General features: G+C 39.2%; 4 protein-coding genes across 4 annotated transcripts; all 4 read left to right on the top strand.

Moving 5' to 3' along the window:
• The first annotated feature begins 1537 nt into the window (after positions 1–1537).
• Positions 1538–3088, top strand: LOC103429254 (protein LURP-one-related 8-like). The gene is made up of 2 exons (XM_008367401.4): positions 1538–2146; positions 2267–3088. Exons 1-2 carry the CDS (start codon positions 1880–1882, stop codon positions 2657–2659), a joined length of 660 nt encoding a protein of 219 aa, XP_008365623.3. The 5' UTR covers positions 1538–1879; the 3' UTR covers positions 2660–3088.
• A 3731-nt stretch (positions 3089–6819) lies between these two features.
• LOC103450793 (2,3-bisphosphoglycerate-independent phosphoglycerate mutase) lies at positions 6820–11578 on the top strand. Its single transcript, XM_008390181.4, has 10 exons — positions 6820–7186; positions 7379–7560; positions 7700–7827; positions 8051–8201; positions 8299–8502; positions 9386–9810; positions 10169–10361; positions 10448–10543; positions 10721–10876; positions 11075–11578. The coding sequence occupies exons 2-10, from the start codon at positions 7399–7401 to the stop codon at positions 11237–11239; spliced, it is 1680 nt and encodes a 559-aa protein (XP_008388403.1). The 5' UTR covers positions 6820–7186; positions 7379–7398; the 3' UTR covers positions 11240–11578.
• An 836-nt stretch (positions 11579–12414) lies between these two features.
• LOC103450794 (cell division control protein 2 homolog C) lies at positions 12415–13882 on the top strand. The gene is given in 4 exon segments (NM_001294032.1): positions 12415–13027; positions 13137–13206; positions 13317–13455; positions 13790–13882. Coding segments are annotated over 4 exon segments (915 nt in total).
• An 860-nt stretch (positions 13883–14742) lies between these two features.
• LOC103443245 (serine/threonine-protein phosphatase PP1-like) lies at positions 14743–16535 on the top strand. Its single transcript, XM_008382058.3, has 3 exons — positions 14743–15039; positions 15205–15764; positions 16193–16535. The coding sequence occupies exons 1-3, from the start codon at positions 14871–14873 to the stop codon at positions 16367–16369; spliced, it is 906 nt and encodes a 301-aa protein (XP_008380280.1). The 5' UTR covers positions 14743–14870; the 3' UTR covers positions 16370–16535.
• Positions 16536–26545: the final 10010 nt, after the last annotated feature.

The following is a 26545-nucleotide window of genomic DNA, read 5'->3' as shown; positions in this document are numbered from 1 at the left end:
TACTTGGTTGTTCGAATTACTAAGGACAAAGACAAACCCAATAAAATGATATCAAAATAATTAAATCTCATACTTTTGTAAGATTTGTCGTACGTATGATATAGGCAGAGTACTTTAATTTATCTCAGATACAGGTAAACTTACTTACGAAGAAGGACATGAAAATAAATTGTGGATGCAATCATGCAAGAAAGAAAGAAAGAAGTTATCCGAAACCAGAGAGATTTTTCAATATATCGGAAATACGGCGCGATACACTAAAATATTATAATATAATTAGTTGGATATTTGAAAACAGAAATTTTAACCATTTATATTATAACACTTGGTGTACTCAATCGTATTTCTATTACAATAAAAAAATTCTTCTAGAATCATTGGAGTTTAATTTCCCTTTTTCTTATAATTTTTGGGGACCATCGCACTGGGGAAATGGATGCCCAAATAGAATCGGAACAAACCAACCTAGCTCTGACATACGCAAAAGTTTGTCTATTGAATCTCTTGATTTTTCAATTATATCTTCTTCAAATAAATAAATAATTTATTACAGAAAAAGTCAGAGGTCTTCCACTTCTTAATTGGGTAAGGGAGTCTGCACAAACCGCCCTAGCCAATAGCATCCCTATCTTCCACAAAATAAATTAAAAAAATAGCATCCTTATCACTCCGATTAAACTAATTAAAAGGCTAGGTTCAAATCTATGATAGATAACGAATTCAATATCAAATTAGGTTACTTATTGTGTGATTTAGCCGAATTTTTCCATCTTCTTAGTATAAATATATATCATTGAACTCCAAAAAAAAATTAAAACTAATTACTTGCATGATTAAGAAAATTAAAGATGATAAATTAAGAAATAACTATGAATAAGTCTGATGATTTCTTGCATGACTCATTAACACGACATGAAAAGGCACAAAAATAATAATTTTAGGGTCAACCCATTAGTAAGCCGGATCATTATCGGGTAACCTGTTAAGAATCCGATAAAATATGGTGTATGACATGAAACAACATAAACATGATCCTTTTTCCAGGGCTGAACATTAAGCCTGTGAGTATCTTGCATGACCAGTTATCTGAACACAAAACAACATGACCTCTCAATAAATCAAATCATTATTGAGTGACTTATTAAAAATCTGTTAGGATAATAAGTTTGAAACTAAACGACTCATTAATACGACAATGATAACATAAAAACAACACTTTGTTAGGTCTAAGAAGTACAGAAATATCTCCAGCCCTTGGGGGAACAAAGGGACAGGTGTCCCTCCTTTCCACCACAAACGGTCGAAATCCAGACAAATATATTATTTTTATTTACCAAAACTTGTAAAATGAAGTAATTGCAAGAATTTTACATTGGCTTAGAAGTAAGGATTAGGCCTCCACTGACCACATTAGAAAAGTATATAATAAAAATTTGTTCCTTATAAATTTGCATCGGACGGTAGAAAGACAATAGATCAGCCACCTTTCTCATCCCATCCCTTCATTTTTTCTATTTTATATTTTCAATGCTTTTTTTTTTGTTTTTTCTCCTGTCTGGTTCATAAAGTTTGTGACGTCACACCTCGGTGGCGCACTCGCGGTAGGACTTTTTAACCCCAAAACGACGGTGCTTTAATGGATGGGTGCGCATCCCGCGAGTTCAACTCTTATGATACGCTCATTTAATTTGCACCACGCAAATTTCTCACCACACCCACCACAACCCGTTACCCCCACCCCCCGAATCTACTTTTCTGGGTATATATATAAATCCTCGCTTGTTCTTCAACTTACTCACACAACCACCCAAAAAATAAAAAAATAAATTACCTGTCTTCTGCTATTACTTGCAGCTTTCATATTTCTGGAAGGTCAGGGATGACAAAGGTGTACCCAAACAGTGCAAATGCCAATATTGTCCCCGCCTACGAGCCTCAGAGGCTCAACAGTTCCGGCTCCGACGACGAAACCGCGACGGTCCTCACGGTGTGGAAGAAGTCTTTGCTGCTGAACTGCAATGGGTTCACAGTGTTCGACTCCAAGGGGAATCTGGTCTTTAGGGTTGATAATTACTTGGCCGGCCATAAGGGCGAGATCGTCCTCATGGACGCCGCCGGCAAGCCTCTCCTCACCATCCGTCGCAAGGTATATATACTCGCAATTATAACGTTATGGGCGACAGTAAATTAGTGTTACGTACATTTTGCTGGTTTTCTTTGTTTGGTTGCTGATGGTTGTGCATAATTTTTGTACGTGTTATATCAGCGGCTGAGCTTGGGAGACAACTGGGTGGTGTACGACGGAGAAACCACGGAGAATCCGCGGTTCTGCGCGACCAAGCACGTGAACATCCTCAAGAACAAGTGCTTGGCGCACGTGACCTCCGCCAACAGCCGCAAAGGTAGTGACGCGTCGAAAAATTACGACAACAAGAACGCGGTATTTTATCAGATGGAAGGGTCGTACGCGCAGCGGTGCTGCGCGGTGTACGACAGCAAGAGGAGGAGGGTGGCCGAGATCAAGAGGAAGGAGGCGGTGGGTGGAGTAGCGTTGGGAGTCGACGTCTTCAGCCTCATCGTGCAGCCCGATATGGACACGTCGGTGGCCATGTCCCTCGTCATCTTGCTTGACCAGATGTACGGGACGTCAAGGCGGTAAAAGATAAAAACTTTTCTAACTTCGTCACCCACCTTTTCCCCCTTGGTGGATTCACATCCCCTCCTCCTCCATAAATTCTCTGCTCAAAATCTCTTTTTTTTTGTTTTTGTTTTGGGTCTGAATCTGTCATCTCGTCGATCTCTTGTTGTCTCTCCAAAATTCCCACGTACGCTTATCGTTTTTTCCCTTCCTTTTTTCCCTTTTTTTTAATTCCGAAAAAATCCATGAAGCTTTGTTTTTTCCTTTTATATAAAAAGCCAAGCTTCTTAAGTGGGGATGTAAATATGATTTAGAGACAACAAAGTTTTATCGTACGCAGATTTATATTTTAGTTCTAAAGAATTTCAGCAAAAACATATGTAAGTGTGAAAAGTTGATACGATGAATAAATTTTTACAGCAATTATCTTGTTGCTGTTTTCGATTGAAAGTTGATTCTGGTATATGTATTGTTAATGAGTTTCTATTTTAGCTTATATACATTGAAGTTTAATCGAGTTCGAATCACTTTCTTCTTATATTCGAGTAATTTAGACTATTGCTTAAAACCTTAGATATATAAATAATGAACTCGCAATCTTAATTCTATACAATTTTGTTTATAAAATTCACTTATTATAGATGGATAATGCTATTCACATATTCATTTTTACCTCCACACACTCTTGTTAATTTTTTTCATTAATCTTCTTCAATTCATTCTATATAGCAGCCAAAAATTAAGAGAAATATGTGAGAAATAAAAAGAAGTGTGCAGATAATACTACCTATTGATGGACTAGTGATTAAATACTAGAACAAGTCATGTTCTGAATTGGTGATACATCAACATCAATTGTGATAGCAATAGCATTTCTAGAAGACTCTTCACAGTTGGCTCTTCAAACACGACTTGGCTTTAAAAACCAAAATTTCTTTTTTTTTACCCTAAATGTTATAGTGAAAAATTGCGAAGAAGTAAGGTTATCTACAGAATCAAATATGAATTTACACTGGACTCTAGAGATATATAGTCCATTTTTTTTTATGCATTGAAGATAAATGAGTCATATTTAAAGTTAAAAGTTATATTTAACTATAACTTTTCATGTGCATCGGAGATAGTCTAAAGAGAACATCCAGCCAAGAAATCAATTCAATTGAAGAATATAAAGTCATTCTATTAAGAGCATCTCCAACTTAAGAAACAAATTTTAGTCTTCAAATAGTACTTTGTTTTCAACCATTAAGCAATGTAAAGGGTAAAATTGATTAATATGTACATTGCAAGAGACTCTTCAAACTCGATTAGTTTATAAATTTTCAATTCGTTATTATAGTTATTCCTTTATGTTATTCCAATGAGCACAACATTTTATTTTTAATGAAGAAAATTGAGTTTAATACTAAGAAAGTATTGACCAAATTCTTGTGTTAGAACTGTTTTGGTTGAAGTGGCTCACCAAATCAAAGCATTTCAAAGCCTTTGAAGAAGCCATCGGAGAGTTTGATGACCTCCTTTAAGAGTTTGACGGAGGACAAGATATTGACATTGTTCACCAAATTGGGTTAAAGAATGGCTTTGACAAACCTAGTCGGGCAGCAGACAATGCCTAGTCTAGGCGTTTAGGCAGGGTCTAGGCAGGGACTTAGGCTTTTTTTTTTTTTTTTTTTTTTTATAATTTTAATCAAGTTTTTATATAACATATAATAAATATCTATATATACTTATATATATATATATATATATATATATATATATATATATATATATATATAATTGTATTGTGATACAAAAATTACGAAATAGAATGATATATAGATTATAAGTATTAGGACCCATAATGCAGAACAAGCATATAATGAGAGTCATTTAAATATTCAAGAAGTCTCTCACAATTTATTGAAAAAATAAAATGCAAAATGAAAGTCATATATTTTATGTCAAAAGTGAGAGTCGCAACCTAGACGTCATTTCTTAATTTTCAAACGTCAAAGAATTAATCGGGACAAGACAGTGACCCGCTAGGTGGACCATTAGGCAGAAATTTTTAGAACAGTGTAATTAAGAATAAAATCAAAGATCCATAAAAGGAAAGAAAGGGAAACAATTATGGAAGCCGTTGGACATCATCATTTTCCAAAAGCCAGATTGGGCCTTGAGGCAGAATCCTTGGATCCCCAAATTGAAGCACATATAGGATTTAGGGCCCATATATGTCTCTAGAAGAAACGACTGCTTGTTGAAACTGTAAATAAAGGACTTGAGCCCAAGCAAAACCACAATTCTTTGTCATGTCAAATGCCAAAGAGATGATTGAATGATTCAGAAGATTAGGGAAACTTTTCCCCAGTCGTCTAGTAACCTGTTGGCGTTGTGTTACATTCAAAGTCCAACAAGTTTCAAGTTCAGTTGGTATCGATCTGCTCATTAACTATGGAAAAGTTTTTGACAAAAAACAGATGAATCGAAAATTCTTTGTAGATGAAGAGATGTCAAAGGGCTTATTACTTCCCAAACGGATCTCTGTGTGTGGACTTGAGTCCCATACAAGCCCAATATTAAATTGACTTGCGTGGAGGAAGGCAGACTACGGTGCAAACAACCGAATCAAGTGGTCGTTTGGCCGCACACATAAAACACCATACACACTACCTCAGTACCTCCCTTGTATTTGGTGGCGACTGGACTGAAAAATCTCTCCTAGGCATGCTTGTAGTGTTGTACCAATTCTTTTTCGTCCGATTAGCTTTTGTTTTAGAAGAAATAATCGCTTTGCAAGTGCAGAATTGTAGTTTCAATTATGTCCCTCAGGCTTCTAATGATGTTGCACACTGTGTTGCCAGGTTTGACCTTAGTATTCGTGATAGTTTAGTTTGGTTTGAAGACCCTCCTGACATTATCCGAGACGTCTTCTTCCAAGACTCTCTGAGTTGATGCTTCATTAATAATTGATATCACTAGATGGATACGTCCCCTTGAAGGTTATATGAGTTGCGTTCTTATATAGAATATGCACGCATGCCCTTTTCTAGTGCTTTGACTCTTTTACTAAAATGTAATTCAATGACCTCAACATTATTGAAACAAAAAGTATTTTGTTAGGTAGTTAAAAAACTGAAATTAAGTAGAACAAGAGCATGAAGTTGCCACACACAAGGGTCAATTGTCTATACAAATTGGACGCATGCACCTAAACATCAGAAAATCGAACCTGAAACATCTCGTTACTTACAATTAAAACGGATAAGTTTAGCATTTATACTTCATTTGTTGTATGATTTCAGTGTGTCGAAAATCCATTCTTGGTACACCAAGTATCATAATACAATTGGTTTTTTTTTTCTTTTTCTGAAGTATCTAACCAACTGTATTATTACACTTAGGGTATCAAGCTGTGTTCCCGATACACTAATTTCAATTATGTCCCTTGGGTTTCTAATGATGTTGCACACTGTATTGCCAGGTTTGGCCTTAGTATTCGTGATAGTTTAGTTTGGTTTGAAGACCTTCCTGACATTATCCGATACGTCTTCTTCAAAGACTCTTCTCATATTTGAGTTGATGCTTCATTAATAATTGATATCACTAGATGGATACGTCCCCTTGAAGGTTATATGAGTTACATTCTTATATAGAATATGCACGCATGCCCTTTCCTAGTGCTTTGACTCTTTTACTAAAATGTAATTCAATGACCTCAACATTATTGTTACATAAAGTATTTTGTTAAGTAGTTGAAAAACTTAAATTAAGTAGAACAAGAGCATGAAGTAGGCACACACAAGGGTCAATTGCCTATACAAAATTGGACGCATGCACCTACACACCACAAAGTTGAACTTGAAACATCTCGCTACTTACAATTAAAAGGAATAAGTTTAGCATCCATACTTCATTTGTTGCATAATTTCAGTGTGTCAAAAATCCATTATTGATGTACCAAATACCAAGTATCATAACACAATTGGTCTATTTTTTTTAAAGTATATAATTAATTGTATTATTACATGTAGGATATCGAGCTGTATTCTCGGCATACTTAAAAATATCTCAAATTTCAAGATATTTTCACTAATGAGTTAAATAATTAGAACAAAATTAGATGCTTCTGGAATATTCGGTTAATAATTTTAACCAAACTCTCTTTCTACCTACGCCAAAAAGCCAAGACGGTAGGTGGCATCGGTCGCGGCTTTGCCAAAGCTATCACGTGCATTACCCCGCCGCTGGTTTTCGACTCACGTGGATTCCGCTGCAGTGCTGCACCAATGGTCGCGACTTTTCAATCTTACGCGCCACGTGTAACGCCAAGATTGAATCTGATCACCATACAGTCATGAACCGCAAACCACCGAGTCAAATACCGCAGGGCTTTACCCCCACGCCAAGAGGTAACCTAGAAAGGCAAAAAATCTACGGCGTCAGATTCGCTGTTAAGTTCCAAACCTCCATTTCGTCAGTGGGGTTCCGTTATATATACCGGCCGTAGGAGAAGCATAGCATTCCAGTTACTTCTCGCTCTCTTCAACTCCTCTCTTCCACAAGGTTCGCTTTTTTTCGTAATTCCCAAAATTTTAAAGTTTTATTTAATTAAATTTGTTTTTAATTAATTATTCGAGTGCGATTTGTTTGGATTATTAGTGATAATAATTTGAGGGTGATTTGTTTGTAATTTTGTGATATAAAATTGGTTGGTGGATTGGGTTTTGATTGAATTTTGATTTGTGTTCGGATCAGAAAAATCGAGAAAAAGGAAAATGGGGAGCTCAGGAATCGACTGGAAGTTACCGGATCACCCTAAGTTGCCGAAGGGGAAGGTGATCGGACTCATCGTTTTGGATGGGTGGGGCGAGGCCAACGCAGACCAGTACAACTGCATCCATGTCGCCGAGACCCCCGTCATGGATTCTCTCAAGAAGGTGACTTTCGTAATTTTTCAGATCTGGTTTTTCGATTTTCGATTGCCATGTTCGTTTAAATTCTTAGATTTTTGTTGTTAGATTTGTATTTTGATGCGTATTGACTGTGTGTGTGTGGTATGGTGTGTTATGGATATAGGGTGCTCCTGAAAGATGGAGGTTAGTGAGAGCTCACGGAACTGCCGTGGGACTTCCCACAGAGGATGATATGGGCAACAGTGAAGTGGGTCACAATGCTCTCGGTGCCGGGCGTATTTTTGCCCAGGGGTGAGTTTTGGGCTCTCCCTTCAATTTGTTTTGCTTACTTTATGTTAATTATGATGTTTGTTTGTGGTTTTCGTTATGTTTGTCGATGCTTTGATTCAAAATATCGGATTCGTTGAGCAATTGTGGTTTTTTTTAGTGAATATAGTGCTAAGCTGCTTGTTGATGCTTTGATTCAAAATATCGGATTTGTTGAGCAATTGTGGTTTGTTTTTAATGAATATAGTGCTAAGCTTGTCGACGCTGCACTTGCTTCCGGGAAAATGTTTGAGGGAGAAGGTTTTAAGTACATTAAGGAATCCTTTGCGACTAACACGTTGCATCTCATTGGTTTAATGAGTGATGGTGGAGTCCATTCTCGGCTCGATCAATTGCTAGTGAGTTTTCGAAGCACTAGGCTGTTTTTCCTTTGTTTGGATTTGGTTTGCTTTCTTTCATATTTTTTCTTATATTTTTTTTTCTCTCTTGGTGTAGTTGTTGCTTAAAGGAGCTAGTGAGCAAGGTGCTAAAAGGATCCGTGTGCATGTTCTCACTGATGGACGTGATGTTCTGGATGGTTCAAGTGTGGGATTTGCAGAAATCCTTGAAAATGACCTTGCGAAATTGCGTGAGAAAGGTGTGGATGCACAGGTTGCATCTGGTGGTGGTCGTATGTATGTCACCATGGATCGTTATGAGGTATTGATTGAAGCGAACTCTATAGGTCTTTCCGTATGCATGATTGGGTCCAATTTCTCTTTTGTATTTTGGACTGGTATGTGTATATTGCATATAACAGTTTGTTTGGAAAATGCTAGGGAGACCATATTTTGTAAATCAAATGATGTGGCAGTTGACGGTTGTTCCATGTTTAATAATTTAGAGAACGAATCCCATTATCAACTGCTACAATATATGGTCGAAAAAGATGGTCTCTCTAGCATCGCCCCAGTTTGTTTAAAGTATACTCCTTTCTACGAATCTTTTTGCACGTATTGCATGGATATAACATTATATCATTAGTTGGGATGTGTGGATAATCCTTATTAACAAAGTGTTTTGAATCTGATGTTCTGCATATTGCTGGCCTTCTTCTTATGTCTTAAGAAGGGTTTATTAAAGTTTCCATTCACTTATTTTATTATGGGGTAATGCTAGGGAGACGAAATTTTGGAAACTAAAGGACATGGAAGTTTATGATTTTTTTATTACTTAAGTGTGAATAAACGTGCTCATTCCTATTGGTGGCACATAATTTAGTTTGCAAATTTAGTTTCCAAATTTAGTCTCACTAGCGTTACCCTTTATTATGTGTTCCCAGAATTATTGTAGTTTTTTTAGTAAATGTTAAAATTTACTAGTTGTTTCCGTGCCGAGAACCAGCATGATATATTCATCAGTATGGTGAAAATACTTTTCTGAATTGTTGCTTTGGAACCATGAAGAAAATTTAAGATTGGTCTGTTCAAGATTAAAAGGTCGTACCCAGTGCACAAGGCTCCCGCTTTACGCAGGGTCTGTTCAAGATTATGGTCTATTAATTAAACGTATTAATTCTAATGGATAATTGGCTATTATGCAGAATGACTGGAGTGTTGTAAAGCGAGGATGGGATGCCCAAGTTCTTGGTGAAGCTCCCTATAAATTTAAGAATGTAGTTGAAGCTATCAAGACATTGAGAGCGGAACCAAAGGCCAATGACCAGTACCTACCTCCTTTTGTTATTGTTGACGACAGTGGAAAGCCTGTTGGCCCAATTGTGGATGGTGATGCTGTTGTTACATTCAACTTCCGAGCTGACCGTATGGTTATGCTTGCCAAGGCACTTGAGTATGCAGACTTTGACAAGTTTGATCGGGTTAGAGTCCCTAAAATTCGTTATGCTGGTATGCTTCAGTATGATGGTGAGCTGAAGCTTCCAAGCAAATACCTTGTAGAACCCCCAGAGATTGATAGAACATCTGGTGAATATCTTACATACAACGGTGTCCGTACTTTTGCCTGCAGGTTTGTTTTTCTCACCAAGTTAATTATCTGTGTATCCGAAGTGCTAGGATTGTGTTTTCTCCAAATGACAACAAATTTCTTTAGGATTTCTCCCCATCCCACATAAAGGTGTCGGTTTTCGTCATTTTTGTTGGGATAATGTAATTTTCACTTTGTGTTGGGGAAACCCAGATATGAGTTGGAACTAGGAAGAAGCAATCAGTGTTTCTTTTTGTCGTTGTTCTTTGTTCAAAATTGTTTCTGGGGTTGGGGAGAGTGATTGATTTTAACCAATTTGCTCATTTCAGAATATTCTTTTTGTGTTCGAATTTTAGGCCTCCTGACTTTTTTCTTTCCTTCCAAATCTTTGTATGTACAGTGAGACTGTTAAATTTGGCCATGTCACTTTCTTCTGGAATGGGAATCGCTCTGGGTATTTTAACGATAAAATGGAGGAATATGTTGAAATTCCAAGTGATAGTGGAATCACATTCAACGTCCAGCCAAAAATGAAGGCAATTGAGATTGCTGAAAAGGCGAGGGATGCTATTCTTAGTGGAAAGTTTGAGCAGGTAATGAAATGACCAACTATTGATATCTAAGAATTTCTATTATCCAAAGAAAATATTTCAGATTGGCTATTTTTTGTTTTGTTTAGGTACGTGTTAACCTACCAAACTCAGACATGGTCGGGCACACTGGCGACATTGATGCCACAGTTGTAGCTTGCAAGGCTGCTGATGAAGCTGTCAAGGTACGGTAGCTATAGGTCGACATAAGAGTTTGAAGTCAAATTTGATATAAAAAAAACCCTGTGCTTGTTGTGTCCCAAATTATCGTCTCTTGAACTGTCTTACCTTACATTCCCCTCACCCCTTGCTGTATTGAGAGTTACACGTCTTCTTACTGAGATGGTATTGTCTACATGCAGATAATTTTTGATGCAATCGAGAAAGCTGGTGGAATTTACGTCGTCACTGCAGATCATGGTAACGCTGAGGATATGGTGAAGAGAAACAAGACTGGGCAACCTCTTCTTGACAAGAATGGCAACATTCAAATTCTTACTTCCCATACTCTACAGCCAGTAAGTACTCTCAAATTCCTTCTGGAAAATTTATAACAAATGAATAATTAATGGACGTCGGGCCTGTAGCCGAGCAAATGACTTTCGCTTTATCATTGGCCGGGCCGCAGTTGGGGTTTACCATGGATTCATAGTATACAGCATTGTCGACTTCCACAGGTTTTCAGTCATTGATTGTTTTGGTTTTTCTTTGTGAAGGTTCCAATTGCAATTGGAGGTCCTGGACTTGCACCCGGAGTTCGCTTCCGCAAGGATCTTCCTAGCGGTGGGCTGGCCAATGTTGCTGCAACCGTGATGAACCTGCACGGGTTCCAGGCTCCTAGCGACTACGAACCATCCCTCATCGAAGTTGTTGATAACTAGGAAGGCAGCAGCAGCAGCGCAAAGAAGAGAACTCCCATCTACTATTTCCTAAATTTTGACTTAGGTTTCCGAACACCATGGAAAGAGGCTTGTCGATTACAGTTTGTTGTTTTATTAAATAAGTTCGAACAATGTCCGCTCACAGCAGCAGCTTTTGTGAGCCGGTACGGTAATCGGATCATTTTCTCAGGAGAATGACAGAACTAGAAAGATCAAAAACTGGAATTTTTGCTATTTTTATGCTCTTATCGATTACCGTTTAGGTTTTGTTGTCTTCAAATATCTCGGTTTATGAAGAACATTGTTTTTCGGATTGAAGGTTTAAATCTCAGTTTATAATTTTTCGTCTTCCTTCATACAAATTCGCAAATTGCATTTGCATTTTGTTTTCCTCTCTTGAGGAGAAAATGTGCGCCAAAATCCTTTCCAACGAAGGGGCAAGATGATTGGGAAAAACTTCGGGAATGCCATTATATAATTTGGCACGTATTTCGCTAATCAAATTGTCACTTTCTTATTTTGGTTGACTCTGAACATTATTTCTTTTGTGGTTAGAGTAGAACTTCCATAATGTAGGAATGTCCCTATGTGATTTTGCGTAAGTTATGATAATCGATTTGAATTCGCTTTCCTTACTTGATCAACTCTGAATGTAATTTATTTTTTGAGTGGAATAAATTACTGTTAGCATGTCTAAATACTATGAGTAAAGTAAAAAAAATTAAAAGGCGAGGTGCAAACGAATTCAAATTTTTAAAGGCATCACCCATCACCAAATTGGAGGACTTATTTAGAGATTTTAAAAGAACTTTCGGGTCCCTAAAAGAATATTGTGTGCAATACTAGGTCTTTATAATCCATAAATGAAGAGACTAAAATATTAAAATATTATTATTTATTTCGTTGGAGTATTGTAATCGTTGATAAAAATAAAAAATTTATTATTGCCAGGGCGAGAGAAAAATCAAATTCAAAAAGAGAGGCTGCGGGACACGTGTCTCTCTCTCCTTTCCGTTCCGTTGGAGTCGTCCCCCCACGCTCCTTTCCGCCTCCTTTAAATTTAAATCCAAACTCGCCGACAGAGGGAGCGGACGGTGCGATTTCGATCCAGAAAAACAAGAGGGAGAACCAGAAATTCAAATTTCTAGGGTTTCCGATTTCCCGATCTCTCAGAAATGGAGAAGTACGAGAAGCTCGAGAAGGTCGGCGAAGGCACGTACGGAAAGGTCTACAAGGCGAAGGACAAAGCCACCGGCCAATTGGTGGCGCTGAAGAAGACGCGCCTCGAGATGGACGAGGAGGGCGTGCCACCCACCGCCCTCCGCGAGGTCTCGCTCCTCCAGATGCTTTCTCAGTCGCTCTACATCGTCCGATTGATCTGCGTCGAGCATGTTGACAGCAAGGAGGGGAAGCCTGTCCTGTACTTGGTGTTCGAGTACTTGGACACCGATCTCAAGAAATTCATCGATTCGCACCGGAAGGGGCCGAATCCGCGGCCGATGCCGCCGTCGCTGGTGCAGAGCTTTATGTACCAACTGTGCAAGGGGGTGGCGCACTGCCACTCCCATGGCGTCCTCCACCGCGATCTGAAGCCCCAGAATCTGCTGCTTGACAAGGAAAGGGGGATTCTGAAGATTGCTGATCTCGGACTTGGCCGCGCCTTCACTGTGCCTCTCAAGAGCTACACGCATGAGATTGTTACTCTCTGGTATAGAGCGCCGGAGGTTCTTCTCGGGTCGGCACACTACTCCACCGGCGTTGATATGTGGTCTGTCGGATGCATCTTCGGTACTCCTTTCTTACACTCCTAATTTCTTCAATATCGTATTGAAATATCTTCAATTGATTAATTGTTCAATTCAATTGATTGTGTTATCATTTGGGTCTTGAATTGCAGCCGAGATGGCGAGGAGGCAGGCTCTGTTTCCGGGAGATTCTGAGTTCCAGCAGTTGCTTCACATTTTCAGGTATTTGTGTTATGTTTCCTCTCATTTTTCGCGTTTCGGTTCAAATTTAATTTTTGGGACTGTGAAGAAGGAAAAGATAAAATCTTTGTAGTGTTTTACTACATGTGTAGGCTGCTAGGAACACCATCTGACAAGCAGTGGCCAGGAGTTTCTTCTCTGCGAGATTGGCATGTGTATCCGCAGTGGGAGCCTCAGAACTTGGCTCGTGCTGTTCCTGCTCTGGGGCCTGAAGGAGTTGACCTCCTAGCCGTAAGTTTTCTTCGATCATTCAAAGCTTCGATTAGAAACCAACGACGGGTTTAAGTCTTCTCATCAGCATTTTTCAATCTCATAACTGTTTTATTTGATATCCATACTTTCCGAAAAGGAATTTGGCATTTCGCTACATTAACAACGATACGATCATATGAATCAAATTACTGGAATGATGATCTACTTATCTGTTTGCCAGCAATTTATCTCTTTGTTATGTTTTTGCTTTGGTCCATCTATTTGCTATGCTACTTTCATTTCTCAACATCGATTAGAAACCGTGGAGCTTGAATCGGCTTGTCTAATACTGTCTTGCTTTTGGACTATGCAGAAAATGCTTAAATACGATCCAGCTGAACGAATTTCGGCCAAAGCCGCACTTGACCACCCCTATTTTGACACCCTTGATAAGTCTCAGTTCTGAAGTTTCGCAATGAACACAACGATGCTATGAAGTGCTTTCTCGTATCTAGGAAGAGATGAATTCAGTGCTGCCTTGCGGTTTTTCAACTGTTATCCGGTGAAGTCAGCCGTCATCATCTTGGTGATTCAAAATTAGCCTACGATGTTTGTAACTATGTAAATCACAGTATGTTTATCCTTGTAAGACAAATCATCGTCGTTTTAAGTATCGTTATTTGAGTAATGTTAATCTTTCAAAATTTGCAACCGTGGTTGTTTAAATCGTGGTAAGTACTCATCGTTATCTATTTAAGAATCGTTTTTGTATTGCTGAAACGTTCAAATGGAAGAGGGGCTCTAAGTGTCATGAGCGAAGATGTGTCGAAGTGAAAGCCCTCGGGATTCTTGAACGTAAATCTGTGCACAAACCTATGCAAACAGGGTTAAAAGCGGAAGATAGCCAGGTTTCTGTACGCCATGGTCAACAAGAACTTATAATCGGGTTAACTATTCCACGTCTTATGTCTTAGAGGACAACAAATTTGATATTCATAAACCTAGGGTGTGTGTTGATAAATAGATATCGTCACGTGATACGTGACAGTGTGACCATCACACTAAAACTTTTTCCATATCGTACCGACTGAACTAAACAAGAAGTCAATCATCATTTACAGCCTAATTACCCCATTTTCCATGGAAGAACGGCCCATCTAAGTCGGGGAAAGGTTGTGGGGTGCTGATTTCTTGTTCTAATTGGTTGGCAACATTTGAACCTCTCCATAAAATTAAGGTTCATGTCACAACTCACAAACCCAAAAACAGAACAAGTCTCTCAATTACTCTGACCAAAAAAAATAAAAAACTTCCACCAATTCTCTCTCTCTCTCTCTCTCTCTCTCTCTCTCTCATCCTTAAGATTAATAAAAAATTAATACATAATTATAGTTATAGAGATTGTAGGATCAAATCATAAAACAAAAATAGTGAAAAAGATAGGGAAGTGGGGGATGGAAGGATTGGATGCGCTGATACAGAGACTGTTGGAAGGCAGGGTTCACAGAGGTAAGAGGATTCAGCTAACCGAAGCCGAAATCCGGCAACTTTGCATCACTGCCAAACAAGTCTTCCTCAGGCAGCCTAATCTTCTCGAATTGGAAGCCCCCATCAACGTTTGCGGTAATAAAAATGTTTATGATTCCGGCAGCTAGATTTTTTGATCTCGTTGCATTGTTTTTTTGTCGTTGATCTAGTAAAATGTAGACTTGGAATGCAAGCAATGAGATCATATTATAGAGCCTGCTATTTGTACCGCATTTACTTATCATATTTCGGGTTGTGCAGGTGATATACACGGGCAATATCCTGACCTCTTGCGATTATTTGAGTACGGAGGCTTCCCACCGGAAGCCAACTATGTATTCCTTGGAGACTACGTCGACAGAGGAAAACAAAGCACAGAGACAATATGCCTTCTCCTTGCATATAAAGTCAAATTTCCGGACAATTTTTTCCTCCTCCGAGGGAACCACGAATGCGCTTCCATCAATCGAATCTATGGATTTTACGATGAGTGTAAACGCCGCTTCAGCGTCCGGCTATGGAAGATCTTCACAGACTGCTTTAACTGTTTACCTGTGGCTGCAGTCATAGATGACAAGATCTTCTGCATGCATGGTGGCCTGTCTCCTGAATTGAACAGCTTGGAACAGCTCAGAGCGATTGAAAGGCCGGTTGACGTGCCAGATCAAGGGCTTTTGTGTGACCTACTTTGGTCGGATCCGGACAGGGACATTAAAGGGTGGGGTGAGAATGATAGGGGTGTTTCTTTTACCTTTGGGGCAGATAGGGTTGCAGAGTTCTTGCTGAAACATGATATGGATCTCATATGCCGGGCTCACCAGGTTTCTATCTTTCCCTTTTTTTATATTTTATAACGTTCCAAAGAGTAATTTTATCGTATCACCGGTTGTATGCAATTATGTCCCAACATGTTTTAGATCACATAATGAGAGGTATGCCGCTTGATTGTATGCAACGGGTGATTGGAAAGAAGAACATCAAGTTTTCAAGCATTATTTTATGACGAGTCATGTTACGGAAATGATTTCCGCACTTCCCTTTTTCTCCTTCTGCAAACCCTTTTTTCTGTCAATTGAATCTCCTTTGATTTAATCAATTGAACGTGGCTAGAAAAGAAGAGGGGAATGCAGAGGTGAAAAAGAAAGTGTGGAAATCATTTCCTATGTACCACATCTACCGTCCACATTTGGTAAACGATCTTTGCCGCCGTCACATTGAGGCTGAAGCCTTCCTTTTCCTTTGTTGACAGGTCGTAGAAGACGGATATGAGTTCTTTGCAGACCGGCAGTTGGTGACCATATTCTCAGCACCGAACTATTGTGGAGAGTTCAACAATGCAGGTGCATTGATGAGTGTCGATGCCAGTTTGCTTTGCTCATTTCAAATAGTGAAACCTTGGAGAGGGAAAGCTTTTCAGGTAGAATGATTCTAAAGCAACTGGGGAGCTCTGGAATTTGAATACAATTTGCAGAAGGCAAATATGCATGCCAAAAGCACTTTTGCATAAATTCCTGCAAGCAAAAGCACTAAAAAGCTGTCTGTGTATATAAAACCCTCATATACATATAACTTTTCTGATATCTTGCTTATAATTTTTTTTTTCCCGGATTTGGCTGATTTTCTTTAAGCTTGGTTCATCCTTCTTCGAATAAAAAAAAATTATAACGAGTCTTCATGTGCTTAAGGAAAGTGGAGTGCTCAACCAGAGCTAAGCCAAGATCTTCGTTTGTAATTCAAGAAAAGATAGATCAACAGCTTACAATGTTGTTTGAATATTCAGTTTGATCAGATAAATTCGAAGGTAACCAAGAGTATAGCAAGGAATTGAATGTTCAAAAGAGAAAATACAATGAACTAAATATTGAAATAATAACATAAGCAACTTCTTCCAGCAAACTGATGGAAAACTGGAGTCTTATCTTGCACTTCAATAAAAATTATGCCAAATGTTGAAAAAGGGATTGCAACTCCATCGATCTGCTTCTGCATCTGCTTCATCCGGCTTCCCATAACGTTTTAGTGGAATCAAATTCCCATAATTTTTTTGGGAAAGCAAGCCACCGGATAACTAAAGATGCTCGTATACACCCCCTTTTGGGATACCGGACATTCTACGGGATTTATGTTACCAGTTCTTAGATCCAAAAAGACTACAACGCTGCTACTATTTCTGGAACGTTTGAAATATATCCCTGATAAATTCCGGTGAGTTAACTTGGTTTGTATGATGTATTTCTGAAGGTAGACAAGGAACAAGAAAAAACAGAGAAGGTTTAGAGGAATGTGAAAAGTTTTTCAGTCCATGCAGCAAGCACAGATATTTTCATTTAATATCAACACATTAGATTTTTTCTTACAAGCTAATCTAGAGCAATATAAGCCCTTGATTCACAAACAAAGATCTAAAGCATACACTTGTCTTATGAGACTAGACATATACTTTCCTATTGGTTTCTTCCTTCTCAGCCACTTGATCAAAACTAAATTCTATTTAATTCCAACACTCCCCTTTAAATGAATTCTGGTTTTGATCCCAAGCATTCCTCTGAGATAGACAAATCTTTCCCTTGGTAGAGCTTTGGTAAAGATGTCTACCATTTGATCATGTGATTTGCAGTAGATCAGTTCAATGGTATTCTCCTGCAAGGCTTCCCTTATGAAGTGAAACTTCCTTTTGATATGCTTGGTTTTCTGATGAAAAATAGGATTTTTGGTCATAGCTATTGCTGATGTGTTGTCACACATAAGTGGTGAAGCATCCACTTGCATTTCACCAAAATCCTTTAACATAAACCTCAACCATATATCTTGAGAGGTAGCCATTGCAGCACTCACATACTCTGCCTCAGCCGTAGACAATGCAACACTTTGTTGCTTGACAGAGGCCCAAGAAAATATCCCAGAACCAAATGTGAATGCATATCCTGAGGTACTTCTCATGTCATCTTCACTGCCACCCCAATCGCTGTCACAGAAGCCTACCATAATTGCTTTTTCTCCCTTTTCATACTTGATTCCATAGTCCAAGGTCCCTGAGATATACCTTAGTACTCTCTTAGCAGTTCCCAAGTGAATTTTTGTGGGATTATGCATGAACCTTGATAAGAGACTGGCTGCATACATAATGTCAGGTCTTGTAGCAGTCAAGCAAAGCAGACTTCCAACCATTCTTCTGTATAAGCATTCATCAGCAGATTCAGAATCATCCACTTTACAAAGTTTCTCATTTGTGATCAATGGTGTTGTCACAGATTTACATCCTTTCAGATTGAATCTTTCAAGCAATGATTGTGCATACTTTTGTTGATGTATGAAAATCCTAGTAACTTCTTGTATTACTCCAATTCCCAAGAAGTGATGCAACAAGCCAAGATCCGACATCTCATATTGTCTCATCATGTCCCTTCTGAATTCTTCAATCATTTCTTCACAACTGCCAGTAAAGACCACATCATCAACATATATAGACACAATAAGCATCTCAGAGTTCTCACCAGTTTTTGTATATAATGTAGCTTCACTAGGACTTTTGTTAAATCCACTCTTGCTGAAATAGGAGTCTATCTCACTGTACCAAGCCCTGGGGGCTTGTTTGAGTCCATACAGTGCTTTGTTTAACTTATAAACCCTATCTTCTTTATTTGGTACTTCAAATCCTTGTGGTTGATCCACATACACTTCTTCCTCCAGAATGCCATTTAGAAAGGCTGATTTAACATCTAACTGGTGAAGTTTCCATCCCTTTTGGGCAGCAAGAGCAATCAAGGTTCTAATGGTATCTAACCTTGCCACAGGGGCAAAGGTTTCATTGAAATCTACCCCAGGTTGTTGTGAGTAGCCTTTGGCAACTAATCTTGCTTTGTTCTTCTATATTGATCCATCCAAATTCAGTTTGGTCTTGTAGATCCATTTCACACCTATCACAAGTTTATCACTCGGTCTATTTACCAATTTCCAAGTAGAGTTTTTCTCAATCATGGCAATTTCTTCACTCGTTGCTTTCTGCCAAGATTGACCTTTCTCAGCTTCTTCAAAACTCTCTGGTTCAACAACACAATAGTTGCACACTGCATAAATCTCATTTAAACTCCTCATTCTCAATGGAGTTGTTTCAGGGGAGGAATCCTGTAATTCTTGTTCTTCTGCATTTGAAGTAGAGGACTAAGGTCCTTGTGTTGGAGTTGAAAAATCATTTTGACTTCCATCCTGTATAACAGGTTCATTCACATTTTGCATTTCAGCTTGTGCTTCTTCCATTGCTAGTGGAAATGAGATAGTGTCAATGTTTTTGGTTTCCCAATTCCATGCTTCATTCTCCTTGAACACCACATCCCTTAAGATAATCACTTTATGTGACTCGATATTGTAGAGCCTATAGCCCTTTTCACAGCTTCCATAACCTACAAGAACACACTTGACACTATTGATTTCAAGCTTGTGTCTTAATTGAAATGGTATATGTGCATAGTAGATTGATCCGAACACCTTCAAGTGCTTCACACTTGGTTTTCTGCCACTAAATGCCTCAAAAGGTGTTTTCTTCTCAAGTGCTTTAGTTGGACACCTGTTTAGGAGATACACAGATGTATTGATAGCCTCTCCCAAAAAAGAAAGTGGCATTTTCTTATCATGTAGCATTAACTTGGTCATTTCAACCACAATCCTGTTCTTCCTCTCAGCTACACCATTTTGCTGTGGTGTGTAGGCAATTGTCAATTGCTTCTGTAATCCTGCTTCTTCACAGAATTCGTGGAACTCAAGTGACATGAATTCACCACCTTTGTCGCTTCTTAGTCTTTTGATCTTGAGACCACTCTGAAGTTCAACCATCACTTTGAATTTCTTGAAGATTGAAAAGACTTCACTCTTGTTTCTCATAAGATATACCCAAACCATTCTGGTGCAATCATCAATGAATAACAGAAAATATCTGTTCCCATTGAGTGTAGATGTTTTCATTGGACCACACACATCTGTGTGAATGAGTTCTAGAGGTTGGCTTGCTCTCCATGCATTTCCAGTTTCAAAAGAGTCCCTGTGATGCTTCCCTAATATGCAACCTTCACACGATTCTTTAGTTTCTTGTAACTCAGGAAGACCAGTCACCATTTGTAGTTTCTCTAATCTCTTTAAACTGTGAAAGTTGAGATGTCCAAACCTCTTATGCCATAACCAAGAGTTTTCTGCAACACTTGCTTTTAGAGCAATTGAGTAATTGTAATCTAGCATAAGTGGAAAGCTTTTGTTTTCTGTCATGCCAACTTGTGTTACCAAGTTTTGGAGGCTTCTGTCATCAAAGATCTCCACCATATTGTCTCCAAAAAGTAAGAAGTAACCATGAGCAATCATCTGTCCCACACTAAGGAGATTCTCATCAAGACCTGGTACAAGTATTACATCCTTGATGAATCTTCTTCCACCCTTTGTCTCTAGAACAAGAGTTCATTTTCCAGTAGCTTCCACTAGTTGTCCATTCCCCATTTTAACTCTGCAATTGAAGCTTCTGTCAATGTTGATTAACAAGGATTCATATGCAGTCATATGATTACTGCATCCACTGTCAATGTACCAGATTCCTCTCTTATTTTCAGTTCTTGCAACACTACAAGCATAAAAGACATTTACTTCTTCTTCTTCTGCTCTATGTGCATAGTTGACAGCTTGGTTCCTTCTTGGATTACAATCTTTTGCTAGATGGCCAAATCTGTCACACTTGGTGCATTTGGGTTTTCCCTTGAACCAGCAAACAATATAGTGTAATTTGTCACAGATTTTACATTTGGTTTTGGTAGAATCACTGCTAGTTTCTGATTTCGATTGTGGAGTATGGTTGTTGTCCCATTTCTTCCCTTTTCCTTTCCAGAATTTCTTTTGATTTGAGTTGTTCCCCTGAGCCCTGTAACTGCTATCTCTCTCAGTCACACTTAGACTAGTAAAAGCCTTTTCAGCTAAGTTTTCAGAGTGTATATTTAACCTCTGCTCATAGCCTTTCAATGTACCAATCACCTCCTGAACCTCAATGGAGTCAAGGTCCTTAGTTTCTTCTATAATAGATGCGATGGAATCATAGGATTTAGGCAAGCTAATAAGTATCTTCTGTACTAATCTTTGGTTTGTCAGTTCTTCACCAAGAGTTTTCATTTGATTCACAATGTCAGTCAATCTTGTTAAATAAGCAGATAGAGCTTCACCATAATTCATCCTAGTGTACTCAAAATCTCTTCTTAAACATTGTAGTTTGACAGACCTAACCTTTTTATCACCACGAAATTCTTGTTGAAGAACATCCCATGCAGTCTTGGAGGTTTCAAAGTTTGAGATTCGAGGAAAGATCTCATCAGACACTGCCCCTTGAATGATGCCAAGAGCTTTTGCATCTCTGGTTTCATTAACTTTCATTGCTATCTTCCTCACAGACTGTTGATCTTCATCGCTAGAATCATCTTCAGTTTCTGCGGTTTCAAAACCCTTGTCCACCAAATTCCAGAGATCATGTGATTTGAATATGGTCTTCATCTTGATGGACCAAAAATCGTAGTTGATCCCATTAGAAATAGGAGCCCTCGGATCTCTTCCACTGCTCGAAGTAGCCATGTGAGACTTTGTAAGAACAGATGAGTTTTTCACGATCTGGGTATGTTTTTCCCCTTTCCTTTTCAGAGATATGAAACACACACAAAAACGCCCAGTCCTGAATTTGATCAGAACCTAAGCTCTGAGGCCATGATAAATTTCGGTGAGTTAACTTGGTTTGTATGATGTATTTCTGAAGGTAGACAAGGAACAAGAAAAAACAGAGAAGGTTTAGAGGAATGTGAAAAGTTTTTCAGTCCATGCAGCAAGCACAGATATTTTCATTTAATATCAACACATTAGATTTTTTCTTACAAGCTAATCTAGAGTAATATAAGCCATTGATTCACAAACAAAGATCTAAAGCATACACTTGTCTTATGAAACTAGACATATACTTTCCTATTGGTTTCTTCCTTCTCAGCCACTTGATCAAAACTAAATTCTATTTAATTCCAACAATCCCATGCTCCCATTCGCCCCAATTCCAAAGTCCAAAACTTCTTCTGTATGGATATTCTGCATTATTAAACATTCTGGCCTCTATTCTGTGACCTAAAATCCATTCTTTTTCATCATAGTTTTTAAGCATCCATATGTCAAGATATCTATCTGATGAAGCATCAACGATGGACAAAGATCATCTCAGATTAATCAATTGAAAGTGATGGACAAGGGGGGACTTGTGCCGCATGTTTCTTAAGAGAGAGAGGGGGGGTCAGGAATATTCCAACCAAACTCCTCTCTCTTGAAGTCGAATGACAAGATACTTATGCAATGGCAAATATTTACTTGAACTCCTCCAGTTGTTGAACGACGAATTAACCAGTGCATGTCTCCATATGCAGATAAATTCTTATCCGTCAACTTACAGGGAAGAACTGAGGATATCTCTCTCCATGAACTTGTGCCCAACACATAAACATGAGCAAGGAAACAGTTGTACCCCGCATATCTCCACAAACACGGACAATTTTTTACGTACATACAAGTTGTGTTGTAGAATCCCATACCATACCAATATGCAGAGAACTATTTTCAGATTTAGATGTTTTGGAATTTGGGTAATACAAGTTGGGAGCATTGCAGCTTCTCCCTTCAACAGATTTAACAACACTCACCAGCTTCCATAGTTTCTGTCCTTGATGCAAACCAAGTTGCAGAAAACAAAATGTAGTTGGAAAGAAAGTTCATACCACATAGACAAAATCTCCGAGACAATCCTCGTCGTGGGTTTGCTGGTCATTTTCAAAGTATTGCCATCGTATTTGAATGATTGCATGGAAATTAGCTCTTCGGTGTAATTTTTCCTAGACTGAGAAACAATCACAAGTTGAGGTACTTCAGCAGTGGCGTTGGTTACTACAAGAGAATTCATGTGTTGGTTAAGAAACAAGGGGCAGCTGACTATGTTTCGCAAGGGTTTCGTCACACATCCATCGGAACAAACTGATTTTACCGGCAGCCTAGAGAAAATGTCGACTAGGTTATCAAGGTCCATCAAGTTTGTTTTCCTGTCTGCAGCGTCTCATCCTTTTAGTTCTCGGCATCTCCATTAGTCCTACTCAATCAAACAACAATAATAACAAAGCCTTTTCACACTAAGTGGGGTCGGCTATATGAATCCTAAAACATCATTGCGCTCGGTTTTGTGTCATGTCCTCCGTTAGATCCAAGTACTCTAAGTATTTTCTTAGGGTCTATTCCAAAGTTTTCCTAGGTCTTCCTCTACCCCTTCGGCCCTGAACCTCTATCCCGTAGTCACATCTTCGAACTGGAGCGTCAGTAGGCCTTCTTTGCACATGTCCAAACCCATTTTGTGTACGTGTTGATGCTTCACCGCCCAACATTCTGTGCCATACAGCATCGCCGGCCTTATTTTCATCCTATAAAAATTTTCCTTGAGCTTCAGTGGCCTACGATGATCACACAACACACCAAATGCACTCTTCCACTTCATCCATCCAGCTTGTATTCTATGGTTGAGATCTCCATCTAATTCTCTGTTCTTTTGTAAGATAGATCCTAGGTAGCGAAAACGGTCGCTCTTTGGTATTTCCTTATCTCCGATCCTCACCCCTAACTCATTTTGGCCTCCATTTGCACTGAACTTGCACTCCATATATTCTGTCTTTGATCGGCTTAGGCGAAGACCTTTAGATTCCAACACTTCTCTCCAAAGGTTAAGCTTCGCATTTACCCCTCCTGAGTTTCATCTATCAACACTATATCGTTTGCGAAAAACATACACCAAGGAATATCATCTTGAATATATCCTATTAACTCATCCATTACCAACGTAAAAAGGTAAGGACTTAAGGATTGTTGATGCACAAAATCAGTGAGGACTTTGGTACAACAGAAAGTATTAAGTTTGTGGTCTTCGCTATATTGCTTCGGTCAATAGTGTGGATAAGTATGTAAATGAATAGAGACAGGAAAGCAAACACAAGATGTATGTGGTTCACCCAGATTGGCTACGTCCATGGAGTAGATGAGTTCTCATTAATTGTGAAGGGTTTACACAAGTACATAGGTTCAAGCTCTCATTTAGTGAGTATAAGTGAATGATTTAGTACAAATGACATTAGGAAATATTGTGGGAGAATGATCTCGTAATCACGAAACTTCTAAGTACCAAAGTGTGGTATCGTCTTCACTTGCCTTATCTATCTCATAGGTAGATGTGGCATCTTCTCTGGAAGTACTCTTCCTCCATCCAGGGGTGGTATATTTAACTGGTGGAGATGCACAAGGTAATGTATCAATTCGCGATACAAACCATGTAGTAGGAGTCCCCCAAGTCGCCGAGCTAGGGGATCTGCTGAAAGAGGTGACAGACAAGGTAAGCAATCAGAGCTCCAAGCAATCAGTCCCAAATCAGAAGTTTGATTTCGAGTTCCGGCTGATTGTTCTCATTCTCCCTATCTTGCAGGCAGCATGAAGGATAAAGAGAAGAAAAAGGAGAATAGATGATATGAGATACTTTTGCTTTTGAAGAAGTAACTTTCCACAGGCTTATTCTTGAACTGGGCTGAAGGGTTTTCTGGTTTCCTCTAGAGTATAAGGCCGACTGAAGAATTTGAGGGTCAAAACAAGTCCATCAAATCTAGAGTACGTTCGACCCTGCTGATATGGGATACTTTTGTTGTTGACAAAGTAGTGGATGTATCGGCACGTGTTCTGTTACGCTTGTCTCCACATGCTTCCTTGTATCCTTCTCACTTTCCCTATCTGTTCCTCAGACATATGTGGTATCTTCTCTGGAAGCATAAGATGTTGAAGATGAGTACTCGAGATCAATGCCAGGTAAGTAATCAGGTAAGGGGTTTCAGGCAATCAGTTCTTGACTGGAAGCTTGATTCCAAGTGCTGACTGATTGCTCTCTTTCTCCTTGTCTTGCAGGTAAGAACAAGGCCAAAGGAAAAGACAGGGAAAAAGCATGATATGGGATACTCTGGCTTTTAACCCTGATGATATGAGATATTTTTGCTCTGGTGTAGCTTGTTTGCAGAGGTATTATCGGGGGGGGGGAAAGAAAGCTGAGTATTTCGAGAGGCTTCGTTAGGAGTGCCCTCTCAGATATGAGGAAGGGTTGAGCATTTTTGCAGGTCTGCCTGTCCGTTGAGGATGAAGGTCGACATATATAGGAGTCTCCCTAACAACAAGTAGTAATGCTATTCCTTTACCCTACTTGGTCATAACACGGTAGTGGGAGTTGCCAGCTTCACGTGTGTCAGAGTACTTTGAAAAAGTGGTATGTGGTATCTGGAAAGTTGATGTTGCGTGTGAAGATTACAGACAAACTTTATCCAATGAGATCTGGCTCTCGAAGTTGAGAAAGCGGTGCCTCTTCGGTTTTCGAACAAGCAATCCTGTCGGGGATCTGGCTCTCGAGGTTCGGAGAACGGTGCCTATTTGATTGTTAAGAAAGCAATCATGCTGGGAGTCTGGCTCTCGAGATTCGGAGAGCGGTGTCTCTTCGATTTTTGAGAAAGTAATCATGTTGGGAGTCTGGCTCTCGAGATTCGGAGGGCGGTGCCTCTTCGATTTTGGAGCAAACAATCTTGTTGGGAGTGTTTTCTCGAATGTGAGTAAAGGTTGGGCATGTTTGCTAGTCTACCTTGCCACGGAGCATAGAGGTTGACATACAGGGACTTCCAATTATCCAGCAGTGGTGCTGTTCCTTTACCCTTGTGGGTAATAATATGGTAGCTAGACCTTCAAAATTTATGTGTCTAAACTTTGTTAATGCTGTTTCTTTGCTATTCTTTTACCCTTCTTGGTCATATCGATGTAGTGGGAGCTGCAAACTTCATGTGTCTAAACTTTGTCAGAGATCTTTGGCAAAGTTATCTGTGGTACCCATGAGCTGATGGTGCGTGTGGAAAGTGGATGATTGAACAGTAAGATTCATGTGCTTTCTATTTCTACTTCACCAGAAATCTTCAACAGAATGCCCGTAATTTCAGCAAAGCTGAGTGTGCATGTGACAAGTACTGACAAGGCTGAAAAAGTAGGTGCCTCTTTGATTTCTGAGATTGGCCCTCGTGGTCTCTGAGCAGCCCAGCTTTTGAGAAAGCAAGCGCCTCTTCGATTTCTGAAATCGGCCTTCGTGGTCTTTGAGCAGCCTAACTTTTGAGAAAGAAAACGTCTATTCGATTTCTGAGATCGGCCCTCGTGGTCTCTGAGCAACCCAGCTTTTGAGAAAGCAAACGCCTCTTCGATTTCTAGGCAGGCGCCTCTTCGATTTCTGAAGCTCCGTCGAGTGTAGATTTTTATAGAGGTTGGCATTAAGTTCCAAAGCACACTTGAATCTCCACCAGTAGAAGCTCCCTTCTTGCACTTCTAAGATCTTGATTTGTCCGACCTCTTCTCTTTTCAACACCTTTGAAAATGTCTGGGCCCTCCGACCGTCGTTTTGACTTGAACCTTGTTGAAGAGGCAGACACGTCTTCTCCAGACAACATATGGCGCCCATCCTTCTTATCTCCTACTGGTTATCTTACCGTTGGGGATTCCGTGATGA

This window comes from Malus domestica, chromosome 12 (assembly GCF_042453785.1).
Source record: "Malus domestica chromosome 12, GDT2T_hap1".
Lineage (NCBI taxonomy): Eukaryota > Viridiplantae > Streptophyta > Magnoliopsida > Rosales > Rosaceae > Malus > Malus domestica.
This window is presented reverse-complemented; position numbering and strand designations above follow the sequence as displayed.